The 18,812-nt window shown below is 38.5% G+C and overlaps 1 protein-coding gene across 4 annotated transcripts in view; it reads right to left on the reverse strand.

Annotated features, from left to right (window-relative positions):
• Positions 1–18,812, reverse strand: part of raf1b (Raf-1 proto-oncogene, serine/threonine kinase b) — a 105,292-nt gene that overhangs the window by 20,372 nt on the left and 66,108 nt on the right. For all 4 annotated transcript variants that reach the window (XM_039770892.1, XM_039770893.1, XM_039770890.1 and 1 more), the window contains 5 exons: positions 2,266–2,499; positions 2,067–2,179; positions 1,798–1,900; positions 1,097–1,254; positions 275–367 (listed from right to left, as the gene is read on the reverse strand). In XM_039770892.1, the coding sequence (XP_039626826.1) occupies positions 275–367; positions 1,097–1,254; positions 1,798–1,900; positions 2,067–2,179; positions 2,266–2,472 (674 nt within the window). In that variant the 5' untranslated portion in view covers positions 2,473–2,499. Of the gene's footprint in view, positions 1–274; positions 368–1,096; positions 1,255–1,797; positions 1,901–2,066; positions 2,180–2,265; positions 2,500–18,812 lie in introns of those variants that run through there.

Here is an 18,812-nt window from a genome sequence, read left to right on the forward strand (position 1 = left end):
AGTGGCAAAAGTAAAAACTTCTCAGAGATGCAAAATAATGAACATTCACTACTGATATTCTAAGCCTCAGATTCTAAGCCTTAAAAATACAATGGGCTTTTATCTGCATTACACATAAGTAACCTTGAAATAAAAACAACTAAGTAAAAGAACTAAGCCAATTTAAGCTTACAGCATTAAAGCAAAACTCTCTTTAACATTATTTTTTCTCCTCAAACTACCATCAGACAATATCTTCTCAAGAGTTCATGGCAAATGGAAGATGAGGCTTTACCTGCCTGTGAAACGGGAACTGCAATCTCTTGTTCGCCGCGGGTTTGGGGTAGGCAATGTCATTGATCCAGCTTCATTTGGATTTGGGAATAAGCTACAGAACAGACAAAATTTAATAAGATAACTGAAAAATAATCCACCCTGGGCAAGCCAGTATAGATATTAACAATTGGCTTGCTTCTATACAGAATCATTGTCTGTATCCTTAATCCAGCGAAGACAGCTGGGATGCCATGACTTTTATTGGTTTATTAGTTGTGTCTGCAGAGATTTCATTAGCTGTATAAGATATGTTCCATCTATATCTGGGGTAACACTTTCTCCATAGTAAATGTAGAATGAAGTTGTGCTGGTAACATCTATTCTGCTGCCTCATTCTCCACTGAAACATGAGACTAGATTTAGCTGCTGAATAACAAATATTTACTCGATATCTAAAATATTTTCCTAAAAAAACAAATTAGTTGCATCTTGAAGGTTGGCTGTAGACCTTTTCACTGGCTCAATGTCATTACACTAGAAAACAAACCAGCTTATCTTGCCTGAAGATGGGGCCTGAATTGCCTCGAACGCTGGCATATTGTAATCTTTTTAGTTAGCCAATAAAAGGTGTCATTTTGCGTGACTTCTCAGTACAGCCCAGCCATTCCAGGATTAATTTTAAAAGGAAGAGATGGAACTGAATTTCTTAGAAATTTCAAACATAACCAGATAAGGAAGTAGTTTATATATGCACTCAACCACCTAAAAGAAAAGACCAATGCCAAACAGCAGTTCAATCATTTTAAAGTGGCAATATACATTATAAAATGAAGTTACTTACAGAAGCTGACGAATGTTACTCCAATCTACACACATTGTTGGGACCCTTGTACTGCAGTGCTCATGAAATTTGTAGCCACATGTCTGACAACGGAAGCCATTCAGCAAAAACTTCTGACAGATGTCACAAAAGGCTGGCTTCAAAAAAGTTTTGCGAACCTGCTCCAAGTTCAAAAACAAAGAATAATGTTTTCCTTATGATCCCACCACCCAATATGTATATACAGTACTTTTAAAACAAAGCAAAAGCCTGTTTAATGCCATTTAGAGTTAAGGACACCCAGGTCCCACTCTGGTAGCACCTAGCCTAAGGCAGGAATTGCCCATATATGGACGTCAGTCAATCACAGAGCCTACTCTTGCACACAACCACAAAGACCCAACTTTTAAATCACCAACTAATCTTATGCATGCCATGTTGCTGCAATGTGGGAGAAAAACTACAGTGCTCATAGATAAAACACAGATAAAGGGGAAAATTCCACACAGACAACAATTAAGCATGGGATTCAGATCTAAAATGCTTGAAAGATAAAGCTGCATGTCTAACGACTGTTAGCACTAACAACAGTGGTTAACCATTCTCCTTTCAAATGTTACCAACTGAATTTCACTATTTTTTTCTTTTTTTAAATACACCAAGGCAAACGTGAACAGACTAATGGGAAACTAGTATAAATTTCAAGAGGTTAACATACTTACAAAATTGTGTGTAGTGAGAGGCACATGATCTAAAACGTCCACCAACAGTTCTTCACCAATTAAAGAAGTGGCATCTGTTGTCCAATCCATGCGGGATTTTTTGCTAAAACAAGTAATCAAGAAAGTTCAAACAATGACTATTAAGTAATCTTTTATGCCTAAGTTACCATTACCATTTACCAGCACACAACCTAGCTTATGTAAATAAATAAGGTTGAAACTTTGAACTTTCACAGTTAAACTTTAAACCTTTCAAGGCAGTTAGTCACCTTCTTTGGCCATGCAGCAGCCGGAAAACAGCACAGCACTCAGGCTGCAGTCCTCGAACCTTTAGAGCTTTGATGAGGCAATCATGAAGGGTCATGCCAGGTCGCACATTAACCTGTAAGTTAAAAAGTGAGGAAAAGCAATGGGAATGCTTGGAATTCCACTTTTAATAATCACATCCTCAGACTCAAGTGCACCTACCACTGTGCGCTGCTGGTTGGGCAGATAGACACGAATAGTACTGCTTGCCCGGCTTTGATCACTGATTTTCCCATCTTCTGAAGAGCGTCTCTGGAAACCAAAGTCCTGTGCAAAAGTGGGGGTTGCACAAGAGGGACTGTCGAAAACAGAATCCTTAAGCCCAAACCCATTGCTCAGGGTCTTCCAAGCACCTTGAATTTGCTCCATGAAATCACAAATGCCAACTTGAAAAATCTAGTAAGATAAGAGAACAAGAATTTTTAACAAGAAAAAGAAATATGATGGGCCACTGAGTGATATAATAAAAAAATTTAATATAAATGAAAAACATACTTAAGAAAACTCTTAACATAATAAGAATTTACTTTGATCTCTTCCCCAAGACCAACAAACTAAATTGCCTGCCTTGTTTCCTTATTTTCACTGAAAAAAACTACACATATCCCTATAACACAATTCTGTGTCTTTCACCAGTACTGAATCCACTATTACGGTCTCTGCAGCTTTCCCCTTCTCATTCAAAACACTGTGATTCAAGCAGCAGAAGCTACTATGGCACTCTCTCATAAAAAATCCTTAACTTAAATCAAATATGGGAGGGGGATGTAATAATGATGTTTCCTTTGAACAATTCCAGTAAAATTAATTCATACATTGGTGATATCAAACTGTTCCTGTGTGAGTGTAAGATAGGACTGGGCAATATATTTAAATTTCAATTGAACTTTTAAGAAAAATAAATCAGCAAAAGCTAATCTCATGATGTTCAGTATTTGTATTTGATTTTCCACAACTTTAATGTTAAATAACGTCAGCAAAACATCAAGTGCTCTTTCTAAGCATGACTATATTGACTAACTCCAAGTTACCTGGGGGTTCACGTATAAACGGTGCGAACACACAGAAATGTTGCGTAGGAACGTTTCCACATTCAAATCGCGACGTATAAAACCTAGACTTGGCGTAAAGCCACGCACATTTCCAATGTACCTCATATCCTGACATATGCAAGATCTCCACTTGGTTTTGCAGACTGGCGGCACCCACTGTCAAAGCAGTGCTACTGTTCCTGTGTGGTTTATCTTTCTTTTTCAGATTCACATTACTGACACAGCTTTATAAATACACTGAAATTAACCGCATATTGTTTATTAATTTAATGCATCTGATTGTAATTAATCAGTAACAATATAATGGTCCACGGAATGGTCAGACTATTCCAAATACCATAGCTGCTTTAACGTTGTTACTCTCACTGCACCTTCTTCTTCTTCTTTCAGCTGCTCTTGTTAGAGGTTGCCACAGTGGATCATCTTTTTCCATATTACTCTCACTGCACCACTCGGAGCAGCTGATCGGAAAGAGAATTATCGGTATACAGTGATCACTCACTATATCGCGCTTCAACTTTCGCGGCTTCACTCCATCGCGGATTTTAAATGTAAGCATATATATCACAGATTTTTCGCTGGTTCGCGGATTTCTGCAGACAATGGGTCTTTTAATTTAAAGTACAGGCTTCCTCAGTTTGTTTGCCCAGTTGATTTCATACAAGGGATGCTATTGGCAGATGGCTTAGAAGCTACCCAATCAGAGCATGTATTATGTATTAAATAAAACTCCACAATGATATACGATGTGCTTCCCGAGCGGTGCTTGACTGTTTGCTTTTCTCGTTCTCTCTCACTCTCTCTGACTTTCTCTGCGCCTGACGGAGGGGGTGTGAGCAGAAGGGCTGTTTGCCTAGAAGATACGGACGCTACTCTAAAAAATGCTGAAAGACTACCTTCACATTGCTCCCTTCTTTGCTGCCGCTTTATTGAGGTGCGCATACATAAAAGCCCAACAGCACATATTGATTTTTTGATTGTTTGGTTTTCTGTCACGCTCTCTCTCTCACTCACTGACATTCTCTGCTCCTGACGGCGCTCCTTTGAAGAGAAGATATGTTTGCATTCTTTTAATTGTGAGAAAGAACTGTCATCTCTGTCTTGTCTTGGAGCACAGTTTAAACTTTTGACTAAATGGTGTTATTTCATGTCTAGAGGGCTCTAATAATGTTAACAGTGTGGGAGAGTTTATAAGGGCTTAAAATATCTAAAAATCACCATACAAACATATGGTTTCTACTTTGCGGATTTTCACCTATCGCAGGGGGTTCTGGAACGCAACCCCCGTGATCGAGGAGGGATTACTGTACAGCATCAAGCACACGCTGCCTCAGCCATGCTTCCTATTTGAACTGCTTCTCATATAGCAAATGCTTCAAACCTTTCCTTGTACAGACCTTGCGGTTCAGAAAGAGTTTCATCACAAGAGCTCTAAACACACTCAATCAGTCCATCAACTGCTCCTTGTAGAACTGTTTGTATTTATAAGTACAATCACCTCACTGTAAACTGGCACTCTAGTTATAATTTTGCACTACATGAGCCAATTTATAAAGCACGTATTTACATATAATGACAATATCATTTTTAAGATGAAATGCAGCAAAATATATTTATTATATTATACAGATAAAACTTTAACTTCATTTAAATAATCTATATTGTTAACAATTAAAGGACACGGTGTTGCTATGCTACCAAAGATCTGGCTCACGGATTGTTCCTGCCTGCACTCTATGCTTCACTGGGACTGGCGTGAAGGATAGAATAATTAAACATGTACTATGAAGATATTTCAATGTTCTTTAAAAGTTTTGAAGAATCGGCGTTATAAGCTTACAGATGGCTTAACATCTATTACAGAGATGATTGTGTGGCGATCGGTTACTTGGAGAAAGAAAAGGAAGGACAGGAATTGGAGGTCAGTACGTTTCAAAGAGACAGTACTATAGCGGCGGCCTCAGGCATGTACAAACTGTGCACCTGCACAGGGCCAAGCCAATATACACTGAATATAAAATAGAAAGAGAAAATAACGACACAGCTAAAAACGCTGAGGCAAATTTCAGCATAAGTTAAACGCTTGTGTCATGAGCACGAGATGGCAATGCAGTGTCCGCAACGGACATGGCCATCCGCCATGCATAAGATACCATATTGACATTGGCGGGTGAAGGGGCCACCAATTCTTTCTCTGCCCAGGGCCACCACAAGCCTAGAGCCGACACTGAGTACTGCTGCAATAAATTATTTCATCAAAGGTCATGCACAATGACAAATCACTACGCCACCGTGTTCCCATGTTTAATAATGTGCTTTAACTCCTATCATCATGAAAATGATATCATGTATACATCTCGGTATTTTAGTTATTCAGAGAGCTGTAATATCACGAATGTAATGGATTCTGTGTCCTGTCGGAGGAAGAGAGAGCCGGTTTAAGTAGCATGTAGTGATTCACACATATAGAGCACACAGAAAAACACATACAAAACAAAGCATTTAATGTGCTACTTTAATTGCAATGTGATTTGAGAAACTGGTTAATTAAACGATTTTAAGATGAAGTTTATGGTGTTCTACTTTAATGAAAAAAACAAAATAAACTACATGATTAAAGTGGAAATTTCGAGATTGAAGTTGACATTTTGAGCTTTTTTCCCCAACTGTGTGCCTTTTTTTTCTCTGTAACCTAATAAGCTTTCATATGACACTCAGATGGTGGGTTACGACTTGCCTTTTCATGGCGACTTTGATATCTGGCAACTTCTTTTTTATTTCGGGCACTGTGCGACTTTGTGAACTTGAGCTTTTGAGTTTCTCCGACACACTATGTCAGTCCATCAGCTTCCTTTTGTTGTTTATACCACAGTTTAAACCAACAAATAATACGTTTTTCCTTTGCCTCCACTTGGTATTCGCTGAAATTCTTCCATTTTCCCTCTTGCTTTTCCCATTGTCTTTTCACAGAACACTGAGCTTAAGGGCTATTTATATTGATTTGCATATTAAAAGAGGTGTAATTCTGGGAGTAGTTGGGGCAAGATCGCAAGCGCGTGCACGTGTGTTACTTTTCATGCTGACCGGGATTTATGTAGCGGAAGAATGTGGAAGTTGGCGAACGCCTAAATTTATGCATCTGGATTTTTCTGTGCGTAAGCACATTTTGGCTTTTGTGCTTACATCATGTTTTAGTGCAAGTTCTATGCACGGTGTTATGTATGAGGCCCCTGGTGTTGATGAGCATGAAGAAAAAACAAGTAGAAAGGATCAGCAATGGAAGAGTTCAGAACAGGTAGGGGTTGGTCTGCTGATTGAAAATTGTTTGGTTTTACTCAGAAAAACAGATCTAGCAGTAAAATATGCAAAGATTAATTATATACATTACTGCATATAGGGAGGCCTACAATATGCCCTCCTGCCTCCCCAGGAAAACAGATTCAAGGAAAGGATCATGGAAAATTCCACAAAATGTTCGCTTTACTGTTACATATTGTATGACTAGACAAGCTGCAGGTGGAAAGACATAACAACTGCAGCGACTTACCGTAACTGCAAAAAAAAAAAAAATTGCCTAATGCACTTTAAAAGTACTACTACTGTTTCAGTGGTCAGATAACTACACTAACCACTAACTCATACCAGAAGTGACACATTGAACAGCGTCATCCCTCATCCATCCATTTTACACCATCTCCACTCTATACTGAAATACTACATGCAGGAATAAAAGCAGCACCACAGTATTATTTCTGCTTTGAGACGATTAACTGCAAATGCTTACTTGAGCAAGGCCTAGAAAAAAAATCCAGATCTACAGAATGTTTAATGAAGAAAAAAGTAGCACCAAGTGGGTATGTTATTCAGTTTTGGTGGAGTAACAGTGACAAACCCATGTTAGGATATAAAGTTAAGGTGTTGTAGAACAGGCAAAAGTCATTAAGTGTATTACAGCCAATGAGAGACAGGCATCTGCTCTCATGTGCCAAGGCATTAGTGTTTTTGTCTCATTAAATGATGCTCTGAAGCTTGTTGCTGCTTTGCAAGATGTTTATTCAGGAAAACAATTGAACAGTTTCTTCGTTATGAATGGCAATCAATAATTGACTATTTACATAAGAGATGGACTTTCCATTGTTGACAATTTGAACCAAGTGATTGAACACGTAACTGCACTGCACTATGCATTTGTACACCAGTTGTATACAGATAGGCTGTAAAGGCATTGCTTTTCCTTACATTGGGAAGCTGAAATGCTTTTTTTTTTTTTTTTAGAAAAAATCTTTTTAAAATCAAACAAACTTTCACTCGCAAAATGCAAATCAGCAACCTGACAACCTCTTCAGGTGTGGGGTTCAATATGGTATGAGCCATGTTTTGACTGCCTGCGAAATAAGAGGATTAGTGTCAGGGGCAGAGGACATACTATTGCAATTGTGTAATTACTACAGCTCTAACCAAAGCTTCAACTTTGCTGCAGTCAGTTTGGATGCTTTACTGGAATCAAGAGGCATGAAATAAACTCCTGCTTGGACAGTTCAATGAATGTTGCTGCTGTTGCTATCCAGTCTCCTCAAGTGTCATTTCACATTTTTCAGTATTTGCAAAAGACCAAAGCCTCTCAGGCTGCTGGGAAGAAAAGAAATGAGCTTTCAAAAGTGAATAGTTGCATAAAAGCATGTAGCAGCTGGCGTCATATTGCCACTGGTACTGGCTGTATCATCTCATTCAGTCTTTCTGTAGTACACAAACCATCAGTAAAAGCCAGTCTATTTGGAAAGGGAATTGTGCTCTCCAATCAGTTTTGCAGAAGTCTCTCACAAGGGAAGCAACTCTGTGTGGCAGTGCCATTAATAGCTCACGTATCCCTGTCACTTTCCCAAACAGAATTTGACACACATTATTAAAAGGTAAAGGGAAGCCACTTAATTTAAACCCAGGCAAATTTTTTGTATACAGATGTGCTACTTTAGAGGAGTTTATGGCTGACATAGAGTTAGGTCCTATAAGTATTTGGACAGTGACACCATTTTCCTTTTTTGGCTCTTCAATCCACCACAGTGGATTTGAAATTCACATGATTGTTTAATTTCAAATACATTGTAGAGGCGTACAGAAACAGTAATTAAGAATATTGTGTCACTGTCTAAATACTTATGGACCTAACCGTAATTGGTTTAATGACAAAATATGTACTGTGCAAAGTAAAAGTAATTAATTCATATAAATAATGTGAAACAGCTAGGGTACCACTGCATTCATCTCACATTGCCCTACTTGTATTTTGTGTTTTTTTTTTTATTCATAAGCACCATTAAATAAAAGTAGGTGAGACCTTCTACAGAGTAGTCCTCATTAATGCTATACAAACAAATGATGAGACGAGTTTGATGTGAATCTTTTGCAATAAAAACGTACTTGCTTACTCAACAAATTCCATCCATCCATTTTCTAACCCGCTGAATCCGAATAGGGTCACGGGGGTCTGCTGGAGCCAATCCCAGCCAACACAGGGCACAAGGCAGGAACCAATCCTGGGCAGGGTGCCAACCCACTGCAGGACACACACAAACACACCCACACACCAAGCACACACTAGGGCAAATTGAGAATCGCCAATCCACCTAACCTGCATGTCTTTGGATTGTGGGAGGAAACCGGAGCGCCCGGAGGAAACCCACGCAGACACGGGAGAACATGCAAGCTCCACGCAGGGAGGACCCGGGAAGCGAACCCGGGTCTCCTAACTGCGAGGCAGCAGCACTACCACTGCGCCACCGTGCCGCCCACTCAACAAATTACTTTGTTTAATTCCTTGGACTCATCATCAAAGCAAAGTATTGCTAGATAGTCAGGGCAGATTTCTTATTAGCAAACCATCTGCACAACTGTGCTTTCCTATATTAAACGCAGATATTTTCACACTTTGCCACAATGCATGACAATTAGCAATCTTGGCTTTTCCTGCTAAACTGGTGATTCAACCTCAAATGTGAGGGATGCACAAAGAAAATTACATCAGATTTGGAGATACGCCCCTGCGCATGACACGTAGACATTTTTTTAAGTAGCAGAGGAGCTGCTGTGAATGCAAAATGGTAAATTTCAAGGAGAGGCTGGTTATACAGTGCATCCGTTTTCTTATTTTTAATTTTTATTTTTAATAAATTTGCAAAGACCTCAAGTAAACTTTTTACACATTGTCATTATGGGGTGTTGTGTGTAGAATTCTGAGGAAAAAAAAACGAATTTAATCCATTTTGGAATAAGGCTGTAACATAACAAAATGTGGAAAAAGTGATGCGCTATGAATACTTTCTGGGTGCACTGTAGCAGTGTCAGAATGATAAACGAAGGGCTGAATATAACACAACAGATCATCAAAATGCGAGGAAGAAATACAAAAACATTTGAAATAAATCTGCTCATCATGTAGGTCCCCTTCTCACTAGAATATTACACTCACTCTTCATTCATTGGTCAATAGGTCAGACACCATTCACAATCTCCTTTTCATCCTATTAAGGTCAGTAATAGCTGGCACAACTCTTTTTCTATCAGCAGAGTCTCACATCCTCTGCTGTGACCTTATTAGGTATGCAACACTGACCAAACACTGCGATTTATTGACTAGGAGAATATATATATATATATATTTTTTTTTTAATTAATTTTATTGCAATCATTCCATACAAATCGATCAAGTTTTACAAAAAGTAAAATTGAGTTAAGAACAAATCGACCCCCACCCCTGAGAGAGAGAGCAAGGCAAACAGCGTAAACTTTAAGGCTTGTAAACATAACTAAAATAAGTTTAATAAGCCAATAGAGCTAAATGCAGAAGACAAAGAAATGCAGAAATAGTTGCTTCCTCTGTGCTTTAAGAGCTTATTTTAAAATATTACTAATTAGATCCTGCCATGTTTTGAAAAAAGTCTGTACAGATCCTCTAACTGAGTATTTGATTTTTTCCAATTTCAAATAGTATAACACATCAGTTTCCCACTGACTTAAAAGAGGAGAGTTTGGGTTCTTCCAGTTTATCAGAATAAGTCTGCGTGCCAAAAGTGTAGTGAATGCAATCACAATTTGTTTGTCTTTCTCCACTTTAAACCCATCTGGGAGAACCCCAAACACAGCTGTTAATGGGTTAGGAGGGATTGTGAGACCAAGGATGTCTGAAAGGTAATTAAAAATCTTGGTCCAGAATGATGTTAATTTGGTGCAAGCCCAGAACATGTGACCCAGTGAGGCTGGGACTTGATTGCAGCGTTCGCAGGTTGGATCATGCCCCGGAAACATTTGAGAGTTTTAGACGAGACAAATGTGCTTGGTATATAATTTTAAGTTGTATAATTGTATGCTTTGCGCATATGGAGCTCGAGTGAATTCTCTGCTTGCTACTTTCCACTCCTTTTTTGATATATTAATTGAGAGACCTTTTTCCCCAGTGTCCTCTTGGATCCTTGAAAGGGAGGGACTGTAAAATGATTTTATGTATTGCAGAGATGGTGTCTGAGTCCTTGAGATTGAGCAATATTTTTTCCAGTATGGATGAGGGTGCAAGATGCGGAAAATCGGGACGGTTCTGTTTAACAAAGTTCCTAATTTGAAGATAGTGAAAGAAATGTGTAGCTGGAATGTTAAATTTGGAATGTAATTGTTAATAGGATGCAAAGACATTGTCTATATAAAGATCTCTAAGCAAGTTAATCCCAATTTTTTTCCAGACATTAAAAACTGCATATGTTCGCAAGGGTTGAAAGAGGTGGTCCTCCTGCAGACGTGCCACAGACAAAAGCCTCTCCATCTTAAAATGCTTTCTACATTGGTTCCATATTCTAAGTGAGTGAAGCACAATTGGGTTATCAGTATATTGCCATTAACTTGCGTTTATTGGGGCACAGAGCAGGGAATATAAAGAAGCACTGCAGGATTTTATTTCTAATGTGGACCAAGCCTGTGTATGTTCTTCTATTTGTGTCCAGGTTTTTATAGCTTGTATGTTTGCTGCCCAGTAATAAAACTGGAATTTAGGTAGAGCCATGCCACCCTTCTGCCTTAGGTCTTTGTAGGGTCGCTCTTTGGATGCGTGGATGTTTTGAGTTCCAAATAAATGAGGTTATTGTTGAATCTAATTGCTTAAAAAATATTTATTGATGTATATTGGAATGTTTTGAAATAAAAAAGGAGCTTAGGAAGAATATTCATCTTGACAATGTTGATTCTTCCAGCTAGAGTGAGATGAAGGGTTGACCATCTTTGCAAGTCTTGTTTAATTTTTTCCATGCAGACAGCGAAATTTTGTTGATAAAGAAACGTTGTTCTCAACGTTGTAAGAGTATGGTGACGTAAACAGCACAAAGTCCTCTCCTTGTGAACTGAAATCGCTCACTGAATTCATTGCTCAGTAATACATGTTGGAAAACAAATCCTCCAAAAATCAAATTTTACTTTACTAAGTTTACTTCAAAGTTAATATTGTAAAATAAGCCGATATGCAAAAATCCCCCTGACCTACACTAATTATACAAACTCAAAATCACAAAAATCTGTTAATAAACAACTCCCCAACTTCTCACGTCCACTTCAGATTGTCAGCTGTAGTCTGCACTAACTGTTCGTTACAATACTAGCACAAAATTACATAAAACTATAGCAAAAAAAAAAAAACATGAAAATATGCGAGCTATTACTACTCGCGATGGTCAGTTCTGCCCAGTGGCCAGTCTCAGTAGCCCAGCCAGTAGTGTAGCCCAGTGGTCCGCAACCTTTTTGACACCAAGGACCGATTTACTAGAAGCTAATTTTTCCAGGGACGGATGGGTTGTTGGAGGTTGGAGTTTGTGGGGTGATTATGGGAGGGTTCGTAGGGCAGTTTTATACACAATTTACATTACATTTCTATTATTATTAAGTTATAATATAGTAATAGAAATTATACAGCTTACCATAATGCAGAATCAGAGAGAGCCCTGAGCTTGTTTTCCTGCAACCAGACAATCCTATCTGGGGAGAATGGAAGACAGTGACACGTGAAGTGTGTTGCTTATTTTCAGTCTACTCCGTAATCTCGTTTTGGTTGCTGTCACTGCAGAAAACGTGCATCACATAGACATGATGTTGGAAATGGAAGCAGCTTCAATAGCTTCTTTCTCGTTAGTTTAATTTTCTCCTATCTACAAGTTATGCTGACTAGAATTTTTCTCAGCATTTCCTTCCGATAATACACTTTCAGGATGCAAATGATGCCCAAATCCAATGGCTGAAGCACTGCCGTGCAATTGGGTGGGTGGAATTCAACGTGAACATTATCTAAATGCGGAAGCATGTTGTGGTTGGCACAGTTATCCTTTTCTTTTTCTTCATATTGTGAGGTTTCTGAACTCTTTTGGGATCTGGGATCCACCCCACCCTACGGGAACGACACGCTGAAGTGCGTCCCAAAGCACTATTGCCACGTGCGAGATTGTTTGTCCGGGTCCCAAGAGAATTTAAAAACCTCATATTTTCTTGAAAGAGTGCCGCATTAATTGGATTGTTTCTTGAACAAGCATCAGTACAACCACATAAAAAACGGCTTTTTCAGCGTCTTCAAATGCAGCAGTTCGCATACGTTTGCAACCTGAGATTTTTCTTCTTTTTTGCATATAGCAAGTATGCCGTTTCTATAGATGGGTGACAATGAGTTAAATTCCAATGGATGTTTTTCAAATGTTGATGAGCAATAAGGAAAAGGTATCACTTAAAACCACACAAAACAAAAACAGCAAAAAAACAGTACGAAGAATGTTCGAAGAAAGAACATTTTTTACAATGTTTCTGTTTGGGGATCATTGTGCAAATGTCCACAACTGAGCTGTGACCACAGAACTAACTGCTCTTTGGATGATTCATTCAAGCATTTCACGGTCACTTCGTTGTAATGAAAGTATCTGCTACTGAATGTACTTCGTATTAACAAGATTTCTGTGGACTAGTGTCATATGGGGAAACTGTCAGAAACATAAAAATACTTTGTTGTAACACTCTCTCAACGTGGTCTCTCCTCTCCCTGTGCCGCTGCAAAACCCCGCCCGCCTAGCGTTCTGAAAAGTGTCCTCAGTGAAGGGTGCAGCCCTTCACTGAGTGAGTCTCCATTGCTGGCAGTTCTGATTTCTGTTGCGGGCCGCATACGGCCTGGTTGCCGTGTGTTTGACATGCTTGCTGTATAGCATGTAGTAATTCTGATAACGCCAGAGGTTTATCAAGATCCTCTGCACTAAAAGTGTCTATTTGTGGTATCTGTAATGTATCCAGAAATGCATTGGATTGTGTATTGTCTTCTTTAAACTCCATAGTATATAGAGATTTATAGTAGCCTCTGAAAGTGTAACTAGGAGAATATCAATGTAGCACTCAAACAGGCTGCAACAAATATAAGGGTGAGGATAAACTCAACACTATAGATGTGTACGTATGTGGACGCTGCCGCTACATAAGTAGTGTACTGTCAATACTTGAAGGCATACTTTAGGTAAATCTGGAGGATTCCACCAAGTGGCAGTGCGAGACTTCATCATGGTAAGAAAACAACAGCCAGTTTCACTGTGTTGTAAGATGAGGGAAGAAAGATGTTTAAGATAAAATTTTTTTGCATACTTATGCTGTTGCGAAGGTGCAAAAAAAGTCAGCAACAGTAACACAGAAGATGGTATGTGAGACCTATAAATGTACCACATCATTACAATGGGGAATATGCAACACTTGTAATGCCTAGGCGAGAAATGGATGACGAAAAACAGCTCAAATACTTTCATATGTCAGCATGTAAGATTAATGATTTGCTTCACCACATCAAACCATTCATGAAACATCAAAGCATGCACATTGATCCTATTGGCAATTTTATGCCAGCTGTTCTGACGCGCATGACTATCACTATGGAGTTGTTGATAGTAAACAATGATGCCGACGTCATGTACCAAAACTTGGACACACATGCCACCCAAACATTTGGTGGTACAACTCTTGAACGTGTCATGCTAGTTTCAGATGACGTGCTCAGAGGACGTGTCAAAAAGGTGGTGGGAATAAATGGAAGTCATGATGCATGTGTGTAAGCATTCACAGTGTCTAGTATAAACCTGGCCTAAAGGTTTTTTGGTCTCTCACCGCATGCATGCTTTGTGGTGTGGCCTGTGTGCTGGATTCATACAGTACATATAAGTATTTCACCTCCTTTTTGTAGCTGTTTTCATGGCTCGCTATCCCGAGAAGGACTTGCACAATCAGCCATCAGTACTAGACTGAAACAAATGCGATAGTGCAGATGCTAGTGATTTTGATGGCTAATGCCACGAGAAATCTTTTTAACTGTTGCCGTTTGTTCTTACCACTTTTTGCCAATACAGCAGTTTCCAAAAAACAATAAAAAAAGAACGTACAAATATATATTTAAAAGGCAGAATTCTTAATGTAAATTAGAATATATTTGAATTAAATATTCAATTTTTATTTTTTGGCAAATCTTACAGCCCTAATGTAAATACATATTTTGGAACAATTACAAATATTGCAAATCATAAAAGATTATATGTGTTATATACATATGTACATGTATCTGTGACTAGTGCAGTAATAAATCAAAACAGACTTGTATTTCCTTATATAAAAGTAAACAGAGAGGCAGAACAAGAGAAATTTTTACTGACTGGCAGATGCTGATGCCAACAAGGCAGGCAAAGATGTTAAATGCAATACATAGATATAAAACAAAAAAGGCTGGAAAAAACAAGTTATTTGTTGTTGCTGTTTGTTTGAGGCTCATATATTCATGAAACTGTTACATTCTGAAAAAGAAAAAACTATTATTATGACAAAATATAATAGATATTAGACACTGTATAGTAAATGTGTATATACAAGTCTCTATGGTTCTGATCTTCAATTTTTAAATACTGTACTCAAAAATTATATACAGTCAAAATAAAAAGTATGTGAACCCCTAGGAATTATCTATGTTTATGTCCAATTCCCATATAAAACATGGTTGTATCTTCCTGTCTGTCACAATAATGAACAAACACAGTCTCCTATAACTAAAGATACACAGATTTTCACAGAATGTTTGACCATATTGAATAAATCATTCAAACTGTGAAACTGAAGGTTGGAAAAAGTAAGTGAACCCTAAGCTAAAGACTTTTTAAAAAGCTCATTGAAGTCAGAATTTAGCATACCTGGAGTTCATTTAATGAAACGAGTTCAGAAGTGTAGCCTAGAGTGACTTTGATTGATCAAAAACACTATAAAGTTTGAGTTTGAGCTTTTGACAAGAAGCATATCTTGATGGGAATCATGCCTCACACAAAAGAGCTGTCTGAAGAGAATTGTTAATCTACACAGGCTGAAAAGGATTACAAAGTCATATCAAAGATTTTAGATATTCATCAGTCTACTGTTAGACAAGTTGTCTATAAATGGAAACGATTTGTAATTGTGGCTACTCTGCCTAGAAGTAGGCGTCCTGCCAAGATGACCCCAGGAGCACAACGCAAAGTCAGCAATGAGGCAAAGAAGAACCCTACAGTGACAGCAAAGGACTCGAAGAAGTCATTAGAACTGGCTAACATCTCTGTTCATGAGTCAACTATACGCAAAACATTGAACAAGAAAGGAGTCCATGGCAGGACACCAAGAAGGAGGCCACTGCTATCAAAAATGAACATTGCTGAACACCTGAAGTTTGCGAAAGAGCACTTGGACACTCCACAACAGTACTGAGAAAATGTTTTGTGGGGTGATGAAACCAAAATTGGACTATTTGGGAGGATCAAGCAGAACTTCATTTGGCATAAAAAGGGCACTGCATACCAACATCAAAATATCATCCTTACAGTAAAGTATGGTGCAGGGAACATCATGATTTGGGCATGCTTTGCTGCATCAGGACCTGGACAGCTTGCCATCTTTGAGGGGAAAATGAATTCACAAGTTTATCAACAAATTCTCCAAGATAATGCAAGGGTGTATGTCTCTCAACTTAAGCTCAGAAGAGGCTGGTTGATGCAACAGGACAATGACCCCCAAACATTGCAGCAAATCCACAGCACAATGGCTTCAGAAGAACAAACTGTGCCTTTTGGAGTGGCCCAGTCAGAGCCCAGATCTCAATCCTATTGAGATGCTGTGGAATGACTTGAAGAGAGCCATACACAGAAGACAACCAAAGAATATGGAAGAGTTAAGGCAGCTCTGCAAGGAAGAATGGGGTCAAATTCTCCCCGCACGATGTGAAGGTCTGATCTTCAGTTACAGGAAGTGCCTGGTTGAGGTGATTGCTGCCAAAGGAGGGTTAACCAGTTATTAAATCCCAAAGTTCACTTACTTTTCCCACTACCACTGTGAACGTTGAATGCATTTGTAAAATAAGGACATGAAAGAGTAGAATTTTTGTGTGTCACTGGCTTAAGCTCATTGTGTATATCAGTACCTTTGACTTAGATGAAGATCAGATCACTTTTTATGACCAATTCATGCAGTAAACCAGACAATTCCAAAGGGTTCACATACTTTTCACTTTGACTATATTTGACTGTAGTCTCATATTTTCATGCAGAAAACAGAGAAAAAATGTTACTGACATAATAGAAGGCAGAAGGAGCCGGTGTTGTACAATAACAAACAATGTGAAAAACGTCCATGGAAAAAAAAATAAAATGTTACTCATTATCATATAATTCCCAAGTCTGTTAATCAGTTGTATGCTTAAAATGGGCAAAAGATGGATGCTTTTTTGCTAAAATATTTTTAATTTAGTTATTCCCTAAAATATCAGTATACACAATCAAGAAACCTAAAGCCTCATCAGAATGACTTTTTGAACTAAAGACCCAACTTTCCCCCTCATTCGTTGGTCAAGACCTCTGTCTGCTTATGATTTCAAGGAATAATGAAATAACAGTGGGAAGTAGTGCTTTTAGTTACAGGGCCCCTAAACTATGGAATGGTCTTCCTGCTACTATAAGAGATGCTCCTTCGGTCTCAGCTTTCAGATCTTGGCTGAAGACTCATTACTTCAGTTTAGCAAATCCTGGCAAAAGCTGCTGATCAACTGTACATACTGCTCTCCAGTTGTTAGTCATTAGCACTAAAACATAAGTAATACGATGTTATAATGTGCTACCAAAACTCGCCTATTCTGTTACTTTTCTTGGTATTCAAATGTGGCACTAGGTGCCACTGCCCTACTGTTTTCCCTGCCTAAGGTAAAGTCGTCTCTGATGGGGGAATCACTAGAATCGTCAGGTAGAGGGGTGCTTTCATTGGATTGGCTGGCACAGCGCTGACTCAGCTGTGGAATGGCCAATAGGGGAGGCAGCTTGATGGTATTATGTAATATCATCTACTGCTGAATTCTGCTCTGTACTTGTAATATTCTATTGCACTTTTATATTGTATTGAAGATTACTTGTGTTATCTTCCGTGTATTGTATTTACCCCCCACCTTTTTGACACCCACTGCACGCCCAACCTACCTCGAAAGGTGTCTGTCTTTGAACTGCTTTTCCCAAGGTTTCTGCCATTTTTTTCCCTACAAGGGTTTTTTTTGGGAGTTTTTCCTTGTCTTCGTAGAGAGTCAAGGTTGGGTGCTGTCAAAAGGCAGGGCCTGTTAAACTCAATTGCAGCACTCCTTGTGTGATTTTGGGCTATACAAAAATAAACCATCTTGTCTTGCATGGTATTGTATTGTAAATAAAAAATAAAAATAGCAAAAATGTGTATCCTTTTATCAGTTTTATTTGTTTATTTAGTTTAACTGTATGTTCACAAGGCTGTCAAGTTGCATTTCAGTGGATTTCCTAAAAATGTTCAGAATTTAAATGAATAAAAACACATGAATAAATACTTCAAGTGTTGTTAATTAAGTGAAACAACTCCCTAAAAAGGAACTTTCTGATTTATGGAGTTCTCCTTTGGAAAAACACTTTGATGTCACAAAAAATGTGCTTAACACTAGAATCTCTGAAGTTACGATTTTTTTTCGTTGTCGCTGACCTCCTTAAAATTTCCTGACATACAGCAAGAAACTCTAGCTCCTTATCACTGGACTAATAGACCGCTTTTGTTTTGCAGATGTACGGGTTAGTAGAACACAGCCTGCTACACCCCAAACCCCCCCACCCCACCCCCCCAACAAACAGTCAAATAAAGGCATTGCCCTGCAGCAATCCTCATAGTTCAAGTCTGAGTTGAAGTGTTTATCTGGCGATGCATTTGTAAGGAATTATGTAAGTAATGAAATATTGTGATTTCAAATACATTCAATTCATGTGTGTTCTGTGTCTATAACGATCGGTGTAAATATACAATGACTGAGGAAATGCGAAGCAAAAACTGCTGAACAGCCAGCTAAAAGAGAAAATGTTTTCATATGTTATAGTAATAATGACATAATTTTGATGTGAAGCGTAGGATGTGTGAAGACTGAAGCCCAAATATCCAAGAAACACTTTCACAAAAGGTGTAACAAAAAAAGTATGCTTTACCTCAACAATAATATGAAAGAAAAAGAAATTGCAAAATGAACATGCTGCTAAAGCCCAGTTATCAGTTCACATATGGGTGTGTTTACACGTTTCATTTTCAACCAGTTGTCAGAGTGCTAACGCTGCT

Source organism: Polypterus senegalus, chromosome 12 (genome assembly GCF_016835505.1).
Source record: "Polypterus senegalus isolate Bchr_013 chromosome 12, ASM1683550v1, whole genome shotgun sequence".
NCBI classification, from domain to species: domain Eukaryota; kingdom Metazoa; phylum Chordata; class Cladistia; order Polypteriformes; family Polypteridae; genus Polypterus; species Polypterus senegalus.